The sequence below is a fragment of the Mchenga conophoros genome, linkage group LG6 (genome assembly GCF_057382185.1).
Source record: "Mchenga conophoros isolate Kocher_MC1m ecotype Shallow Benthic linkage group LG6, M_conophoros_male_GT1.1, whole genome shotgun sequence".
Lineage (NCBI taxonomy): Eukaryota > Metazoa > Chordata > Actinopteri > Cichliformes > Cichlidae > Mchenga > Mchenga conophoros.
Window position 1 is genome coordinate 18738710 of NC_140531.1, and position 10103 is coordinate 18748812.

General features: G+C 36.7%; 1 protein-coding gene across 2 annotated transcripts; it reads right to left on the reverse strand.

Moving 5' to 3' along the window:
* Positions 1-341: 341 nt before the first annotated feature.
* Positions 342-9409, reverse strand: il15 (interleukin 15). Of its 2 annotated transcripts, none has more exons than XM_085276599.1 (6): positions 9168-9409; positions 5402-5484; positions 3087-3174; positions 1788-1832; positions 937-1068; positions 342-762 (listed from the first exon to the last, which is right to left on the reverse strand). In XM_085276599.1, exons 1-6 carry the CDS (start codon positions 9222-9224, stop codon positions 667-669), a joined length of 501 nt encoding a protein of 166 aa, XP_085132725.1. In that variant the 5' UTR covers positions 9225-9409; the 3' UTR covers positions 342-666. The 2 variants fall into 2 exon arrangements, with proteins under 2 accessions (XP_085132725.1, XP_085132724.1); XM_085276598.1 differs by lacking the exon at positions 9168-9409 and adding an exon at positions 8656-8927.
* Positions 9410-10103: the final 694 nt, after the last annotated feature.

Sequence of the window (10103 nt, forward strand, 5' to 3'; positions counted from 1 at the left end):
CCTTGTATACAGAATGTTAATGGCAGTTTTCCTGTCTGAGTATCTACTAAAGACTCTCTTGCCACTTGCACGATAAATGCTCCATCTCTGATGCTGACCCGGAATCGAACAAAATTAAATAGAACAGTTTGTGTATCAGATACAATCTCCCATGTATTCAACAGTACGTGAAGTAACAGTTGAGAGTTTGTTTTAACATGTAATGTAAAAAAGAAATAAAGTTTACAAAAGACTTTCAAGCCGCACATGTAGCAGCCAGAGAGGAAAATGCAGAACTGAAGACCTCACAGACAAAACACTGGAGTAAGCATATACTGAACATACTCAGATACTAGAGTCCATTAGGTGTATCAGTACATTTTATTCAGTAGTGTATATCAGAATCAGAATACTTTGATCCCTGGGGGAAATTATTTAGCAGTGTGATAACATTATGTATATACAGTATAGCTAAAAGCTGTGGCACTGACAGCATATTTAAAAACAAATAGGCCAGATGTGTAGCACTGACATGCCATGCTACATTTAGTGTCATCAGCCTATAGCATAAAATACATCTTTAATTTATTATTACGTATGGTAGCAACATAAGCGATAAAAACAGTTATTTACAAATCTACACAAATGCACAGTAGTAGTTTACAGTATTTACATCATTATATAATATTATGTAGAGTTGAGATTTTCCAAAAGGTCCATTAGTCTGTCCATAAATGTTGTAATATTTTGAAGCGTGTACGTTTCACATGCTGGACACAGATCCTAACAGGAGACAAAAATTAAAGATTTGTTTTTCCTCAAATGAATACAAACAATTACAACTGAAAGCTAAAGAAAGGTAATAAGCTTCAGCAGTGGTTATGTGAAAAAATCTTTTTGATTGTACATTTAAGCAAAGACTCTTAAATGTATCCTTTTAGAAGAAGTCAAACTTACATTTTTTGTTGTTTGCAGATTATAATTGAAATCACGGACACATTCCTGTGAATCACGCCCAATTTCTTCCTCATCAAGGACCATTATCAACTCCAACATGTAACATTTCAGCACCATCTTTTTACAGAAATCCTGGAAACACAAGAAAATTTCTTAGCATTTCCTGAAAATGTTCTACGAGTTACATTTCTAAGGAATAAAATAAATAAAATTACTTTATCATGACAAGCTTAATAATAATAATAATAATAATTATTATTATTATTATTATTATTATTATTATTATTATTATTATTATTATTATTATTATTATTATTATTATTATTATTATAAATAATGCCAAACACCAAAATTAAAAATGTACTAAACACTCCCTTCTCAAGATGATACCAGAGGCCCATATTACGAAGCAGGAATCAGATTATCCAGGTAATCAAGGTTAATTCTGTTTTCTGTACCATGAAGGTAGTTTATTTAACTGGGGTACATCACCATGGTAACAGCCAAACTTGCTCCATGGGTATGTTGAATTCATAATACAGGGCCCAGAGTACGCTGTACAAAACATTCCAACAAAGAACATGTTGCCTTCTACATGCTTTGGATGGCTGTTGTGTTGGTTGGCTATCTGAATACAGGTATGTTTACCAAGGAGGAAACAGAAGCATGGGCGTGGTGTTAGTGCCTTTTATAGCACTCCGTAAACTGAATGTGTGATTCCTTTTGTTTAGTCTTTGGAGTGGAGGTTAAAGAGACCTCCAGGATTTGGACATACACGCAACACTTGTTAGCACTTTGTAATCGATTCACACGATGATTAGAAATCAAAACTGAACTTTTTAAAAACTTACTGGAAAGTCTTCAATTCCTGGAGCGTAGAGCATAGCATCAGATTTCTGACAAGAAATTAAAAACAAATAAACATTTTCATTTGTCTCACCAGATGTGCTTCTCACAACCAACCAGGTTAATATATATAAGAAATTGGTGGAATTAAAAAAAAAAACAAAACACACCCTTCTAGTCCCTAGGGATGTTTGACCACCAAATTTTAACTAGTTCAAGTGAACATTTGTGCCAAAGTTTTAGAAATTCCTTCTAAGCTCTTACGTTCACTTGTTAATGAGAATGGGATTGATTGATGGACAAACAACCAGAAATTTCATCAGTCACTTCCTTAGGTACACCTATTCAGCTACTCATTAAAATGCAGATATCAAAATCATGTAATTACATTGTCAGCACATCTAAATGCATTGTTGCTGCAAAGACAAACTACTAATCTGAGACTTTTCTGTCACAAAGGTCTGCAGATCACATACATAATCTGCTCCTATTGCGCTTACTGCTCTTGCACTTCTGATTAGATGCAAACTGCATTTTGTTACCCTGTATTAATACATGTGTAATTACAATAAAGTTGACTCCTAATCATGGTGTGAGAAAGAAAACATCCAGTGAGTGGCAGTTCTCTGGGTGAAGCGTATGAGAGCAAAGCAAGATAACCAAATTGCTTCAAACTGTTAAAGCAACAGTAGCTCATATCACCAGTCATTACAAGGAAGTTATGCAAAAGAGAATTTCTGAACCTACAACACATCAAACCTTGACACAGATGGGCAACAGCAGCAGAAGACTACACCGAGCGCCCTGCCTATCAGCTAAGAACACAAAACTGAAACTCCAGTTACTACACCATCATAAAATTGGGCAATAAAAGATCTGATGACATTCAGCTGGAAGAGTCAACATTTGGTCTAAATGATATGAAAGCATAGATCCATCCTGTTTTGTGTCAGTGTTCAGGCTGGCGGTGTAATGCGGTGGGAAACTTTTTCCTTAACACATTTCGGGTCTGTTAGCATCAGCTGATCATCGTTTCTGCCTATATCCATAAATAATGACGTAACCAGTGACTGTATAATGAGTAAAGGCTCCAGACTGTTGCCAGTGTAGAGGTAAACTGTCCACTATCCATTAGTTCTGACATAACTAGAGCTACAATTTGCTGCTATATAAATAAAACAGACTTTTTTTTTTATTGTTTTAAGTCAGCATCAGTGAACAAATGTATGTCGTTTTTAAATGTCATACAAATTTTTAACAATAAAAACTCAATGTTACCAAAGAGTTAAAATGAAACCACTCACCTTCACATTATGAATCAGATCATTCAAACATATCCGTAGATCCCCTGCTTCATTCACAGAATTGGCACATGTAGGCGTACTCAAGAGGCTGTAAGAATGAAAATACAATTAGAAAGAAACAATTATGGCAATATGGAGTTTTGTTGGGTGCAACTGATTTGCTGCACCTAGCTGCTACTGGGGAAAGCAATATGGGTATTTAAATGTAATAATATAGTAAAAGTGATTGAAATGCAGTTTAAATTTAATAAACTAACACAGTTGAAGTTTAGACATTGAAATATAAATGTGTCAAACTTCCAAAGTCCAGTACTTTTGTCATACTGCACACCATCAGCTCAGTCACGGAGTGCATTTTGCAGAAATTAACACTATACAGTCATTCAGTCACTGCAAAAAGAGAGTAAACCCCCATCAATTCTAAGGTATTACGACTTTTTTAATATAGCCTTTACTATGTTGTAAAGTTAAGCAATTATAGCCTGAGATAAACATCACATGGCATATTATGGTTTCATTTGACAAAAACCTAAACCAAAATACAGAAGCAGTGTCGCACGCGCACACACACCTCAATAGCTAGCAGAATTGCCTTTAGCAGTAGTAGCTTGAAGCTGGAGAGTTACTGGCCTGCTCTTTACTGCGCTGCTTTTACTTAATCGGCCTTGTGGATATTCGATCTATGCAGTGATCCCTTTTGTTTTGGGGGTTTTTTTTGTGTTTTTTTGTGTTTTTTTTTTTAAAGAAAAGAGACATTTTCCCTACGACCCTTCACAAAAACAAAACATTTCTACTTGTACTGTGATGAACTCTGGCCCGCTCTTCAGAGTCTGGCATGTGGGTCCTGGACTGTATTATTGTAATACCACCGTTCTTGGAAAGGCACTTGCATTGTGTTAACACTGGAGACCAGGGCCCCATACCAGGAATCAGGTCCGGCTAACAATTAGTGTGATGAAAGGTAAACTCTTGCTTTTCTGTTCCAGGAAGCTTCAACCTCAACCTAGTTACCATGGTAACACATTCTGTGGACAGCTATTTGACATGCCAGTTTATTTCCTCATTCATAAAGTCACAGCTTAGAGCAAAGCAAGTCAAACTTCTATATGTTACAAACACTGAAATATATAACAGTTAGCATTTTAGCAGTTCACATATTCCAGTTAAAATAACCACTTTTACAGTCATTCATTCACTCATCATTTTCTGATAAGGGAGACTGCAATTACGTCACAGACCTATTATTAGCTCAGAGTAAAATCTATAGTCGCCATGTTTTGAACTCAGTGAATCAGTTCCTCCAAAACATTTACTGTACATTGCTGTAGCAATCAGTATTTAAATGAAGGTCATCTGTGTAACGCTTTAAAACATAACACACTGATCAATTATTTGGCATGTTGTAATTGGACTTGAGTCTTGGTCTTGAGAGGACGTGAATAATTTGAAGATGAGGCTGAAATGACTTTAACCTATTCCCTCAGTGAATCAGTGGGCAGCCAAAAATCACGCCTGGGGAGGGACGGTACCTTGCTCAGGGGTACCTCAGGGTAGCCGTTCAGTGGATTCGAACCCCCGACCTTCCGATCATGGGGCGACCACACTACCTACCGAGCTGCAGACAGTCATGCAGACAGCACAACATTTCATGTTGAAGTCTTTTCACAGATCAGTCGGTAAATGACCTTTTTAAAAGCTTTGCCAGAAACCAAAACTCTAATTCTGAACTTCGACTTTTCAACTGGAAAACTTTGTTGTTTACCTCAGGTTATATTGACCCGATACTAAGCCCTGATGAGAAACAGATGACTTATATCCTTATGTAAGACATTAGAATTAAGAGGATGTACTTATCTGTTTATTTGTAGGAATTTTAAAAAGGTTAGGCTTTCAATATTATTTTGCTGTTTTACATTTCTTTTTATTTTACTCAATATAAGGTTTATGCCAGGCCTGTCCTAAATTAACAGTACTGACAATTTCTGATTTTTTATGATTCTGTGATGATTAATCCACCAGTATGTGCAAGCTATTTAATCCAAATGAATACTATCATTATTGGCATTGTTCATAAATATTCAAGTTTACAGTTTTGCAAAAGGAAAAAAGCAGAAACAAAATCGAAAATCACATAAATTTTCTTATTAAAATGCCAAATGACAGCTATTTACTTGCACTCCATAATTTTTTGACAGACTTACTAAATTATTTGTGTTTTCTTGTTTTTAAATAACAGGTGATCTAATAAATCTACTAAGCACAGTACACTCATAAGAAAAACAAAACAAAACACAACACACACACTATATGCCTACCTCAGAACTAACAAACAAAGCCACACCTGAGTTTTGTGGCTCTCTCGGCACACCTTACAGGTCAGCTGGATCTGGAAACCCCTCTAGAAATTGTACAGGAAAACATTAGATCATCATCATCATCATCATCAACATCTTTTAGGTCACCATTTTAAAATTGTAATATAATGGGTGATAAATATGCAATTAAAGTCATTGAAATTTAACAGAAATATGTCAAGCCATCTTTGTGTAACACTGTGGTAAATAATTTCCACTTCTATGGCTGAATAGCAATAACAGATACATAACCATTTTCTCTGAAGTTTGCACATTTCTGTATTCTGTCACTCTTTTGTGACCATTTGCTCATCTGCTACAGGCTGTGCTCCTATATTTTTAAGCCAACTCTGTTCTCTTCTTCTATTTTCTGCATCTACTAAAACAACAGAATGAGTATGAAATATTAACTGAAACTCAAATAGTAATTTTTTTATAGTGTATTCAAGCTGTTGTCCTGCACTGCTAGAAATACTACCCCGTGCCCACCCACAGTCACCGCACTCCGTAATCATCATACACAAACGAGGTGCAACTCAAAGTGCAGAAAGTCAACCTGCTTTCATCGGGCAGAACTCACAACTTGCATGTAGTGTAAATAACAGCTACAGTTTCACTTTAGAGGTTAAATGCTTTGCAATTCCCTCAAAAAAAAAAAACAAAAAAAAAAAAACAAAAAACAAAAAAAAAAAACACAACAACAGCAACAAAAAAAACCACAACAAAAAAAACAACAACAGCAACAAAAAAAAAACCAAAAAACAAAAACGTACCCGTCTTCCTGTGGCTAACTCTCACCAGAGTTACCCAGCTGGAGTTCTTTGGCTAATCCAGACACTATTTTTTCCCAGCAATATTTACCAGTCCCTCTTGGAGGAAACTAAGGCATTCCACACCCAAATGGACTACAATGCATTACAAGCTCTAACAGCTGGGTGTGTCCAGAAAACCTCTAAAGGGAGGCAACCCACACTCATTAGAAACCTACATTATTTCAGTTGCACTCCATTTTTATTCCAGATGTACAAGCTGAGGCCCTCACACTACCACCAATATGCAATTTATACAGTGCTTTTAAAAAAAATAAAAAAAAATCAAGACATCATCCAATGTAAAGCTTATACCACGGCTGCTCTAAAATAATTAGCAAAAGACAGTTAATCCACCAGCAAGGCCAAGCTCTTTAATCAAATTATTTTAATGCTAAAAATGTTAAAATTTGCTGTTTTACAGATAAGCAGAAAAAAAAAAATCAAAATTAAACTGTTTTACTTAAGATGCCAAATTAGTTATTTACTTGAGGTCTAGTACCCAAATTTGGCTATTTAAAATAAATTTAGATTTTGTTGTTAATTGTTTAATAAAATTTCTTTAAACATTTTTTGGACAGATTTCTAAAATATTTCCTTTTTTTATTTTAAATGACAGTTTATATAATAAATTAGTTAAGGACTGCATTTCTGCATTAAAGCTACACCCGAGGCACAAAATAACCAGTATATTCAAAACTAACATGTCACTGGAATCACACTACAATTTACAATTTTCAGTAATGCAGTAACTAAAGCTGTAAATGCACCAAATTCAGTAGCCACATTACAGCTACAGTTACATCATTATCTGCATGATAGATGGGGTGGGGGGGATTTACAGAAATACATCTTAAATGGGTCTTGCTATAATCAGCTAGTGTGCAAACAAACAAAGTGCAAACACTGCAAAAAGAGGCTGTTGCTAACACAGCATCGGCTCTTTCCAAGCATCCATAGACAACATCCTAACAAAAAGTTAGGCCAGAACCCAAAGTGATGCTAAAGCTAAGTGTATGCTGACCCCAGCACAGCAGCCAGAGCCTGATCTTCAACAGATAACAAAGGCAGCGATGGCTAGTCAGGCTTGTAACATTGCATCACCCATTTCCAGTTGTTTCTACAGTAGAATTACTGCGGCTTTGCATCTCTTTGGCCTGGTTTTTAATTTGCTTTCTGTTCCGTCTTGTGTTCAATCTCAACTAAACTAAAACAAAGTTTGTGCGGGCCTTTAAGCTTTGTCCCACACACAAACAGGGATTTGTGTTGAGTATCAGGACTGAAGGGGAAGATAAATACTGTTAGATAACATGTCTTACAATGAATTTTACATCTTTTTACAGAGCAACAAAGTAGTAATGTTACAAATTACTTTTTCCCCACCAAGCAATGAAGTATTGAGTATTGAGTGCTGCATTACTTTTAATAGTAATGAGTGGATTTTTTTTTTTTTTTTGTCAACACCAAACTCAACATCCCATCAATGCCTAAAACAAATGCGACTGGCCCATGTAGTACCTGCGCATTTCCAGCTACTTCTTCTGCAGCCATTTTTCTAACAGACTGGAAGAGAACTGATCAACCTGAGGACATAAATCCCCTAGCAACTAGTGTTAGGGCTGCAGGATTGCAGAGCAAGTCCACCATGCACAACTCGAAATGCAGGCAACAGTGTCAGGCAACTATAAAAAAAAAAAAAAGCTTTAGGCTGAACTTGGGCGATCGTGGTTCAAGAGTTGGGAGTTCACCTTGTAATCGGAAGGTTGCCGGTTCGAAGCGCTTTGGGGTCCTTAGGGACTAGAAAAGCGCTGTAAATACAGGCCATAAATCAGACACCTTAAGGGTACACCTCACTCAGACCAACAACACATGATCTTTGTCTGAAATCTCCATCGGGGCCAAAGCAGAGGATGCATGTTATCTAACATCCAATGTTTCAGCAGTTGTAGTATTATGAAGAATATTTAAACAGCATAGTGATGAAATGTACTTTTAGTTGTCTTCAATTCTGTTGCAGATGTACTTGTGTTTTCCATTTGTACTGTAGTAGTACTGAAGTTAAAGGGTGTTTTTTGTTTGTTTTGGGGTTTTTTTGTTTTTTTTTTTAAAGAATAGAACTATATTTTCAGTGTTACTATGAAACAGCCGCGTATCTTAAAAATTTACGGTAGCCTAGTGAGGTTAACATTTATCGATGGTACTCTTCAGCACTTACACTTGCTCTTCCAACAGGAGTTGGATGGATAATCACGACTAAATATTTCTTGAAGGTTGCGCTTCAACCGTGATAGTTTCTTGTTACTTGAAGCAGACCATCCTTCCTATAAATCATTCTTCAAGTTTACAAAACTATTACAGAGACTAAGCTGGAGGCAAGACTAATAACCGGTAATCATTTCCTCGTACCTTTGCTCGAACCGTCAGCCGCGTACTACCAAGGACGCATTTATTTCCATACCCTGCAGTCTCGACGCAGTTTGGAGCAATGCTGACAAACAGCGTTGGACAGAATAAAAACGTAAACATTAAGTTAGGCAGAAACAAGAACGTGGTGGACGTGCACATGATTTGGCTCCATTCTCACTGACAGCTGTGCAGAAGCGTCTCCCCATATACACACAACCGGAAAGACGGGCTGCCAAACTAGCTCGCATCTGACTAAATCGAAAGTGAAAGCAAGTGAGTGAAAGCGAGAGCATTACTTGTTTTTTAAACCAAATTACCATAATGGCACATAGTTCACCGACAGCAGCTGAAATGTATCCCGCGGACCCACGTGGATCGCCCAGTAGACACACCTCCTATATATACGCATTTGATTAGCCTCCCTAATTGGGGACACGCCGTGTTTTCCTCCAGGTGATTAGCCGACAGTTTGGGTTAGACCTCTACTAGTAACGCACTAAAATGTAACTTACAGCTCGCTGATCTCGGTGACATGTGAGTTGAAAAAGGATCACCGGGAGCGCCGTCATCTGCGCAGTGACTGCGGTTGCCGTCGTCCTAGCCAGCGGAGCAGCAAGCAAAGATTACACTTTTGCACCTCATTTGTGATAATAAAGCTGGTTTGTCTCATTGGTCTGCAGCCAGTGTTATTAACACTTGTGGCGAGAGTGAGTACGGGTATGATTTCGCAGGCTGACTTGCACACGCCCTGTTCTGGTCGTGTTGAGACGTTCACTCCTCCTCCAAGTCGTCACTTTATCGGTTTCTTTTTTTTTCTTTTAATGCATGAGTCATCAGAAATACTTCACAGAAATGCACATTCAAGAGGGATTTTATTTAATTTTAAATTTTTATTTTTTTACACAAATGAGTCATTCCTACTATTCGGTGCCATTTCAGTGTGATCACTCTTCATCAAAACATACAAAATTTTGAATTATTTTAACATTTCATCTAAAAGAGGGATTTTCAACCTATAAGAAAAATGTATTGGTCCAGCTAAGGATATTATATTATAATATTTTTTAAAATCAAAGTCTTTACCCATGACGTGCCAAATGTCCACCCTGTTACAGGACATTCAATTTTCTATTAATAACTGTTTTGAATACACAGTTATAGTAATATTTACATTTTCTAAAAGCTACAATGTCCCTTTTTAAAATCTGCAAGGAAATTTCATGTTACAGTGCATAGCAATAACAGGGGTGACGGTAACAGGGGGGAGATTTTATGCTAAACTTAGCCATTACTACTAGTATGATGAACAACAAGCTAGTACATGGTGACCACTAAGAACCATTTTTAACATGTTTATTAGCCATATTATAAAAATTACAAAAAAAAAATTGTTTCCACTATTAATAAGCGTAACAGGTTGGACGTGTTATGCTTTGCCACATTACAAA

Coding starts and splice junctions, on each gene's coding strand:
- il15 (XM_085276598.1), bottom strand. CDS start 8,814: ATGTGCACGTCCACCACGTTCTTGTTTCTGCCTAACTTAATGTTTACG. Junction 3,175..5,401: donor CTTTGTTTGTTAGTTCTGAG/GTAGGCATATAG, acceptor TCATTCTTACAG/CCTCTTGAGTACGCCTACAT. Junction 763..936: donor ATCTGCAAACAACAAAAAAT/GTAAGTTTGACT, acceptor GTCTCCTGTTAG/GATCTGTGTCCAGCATGTGA.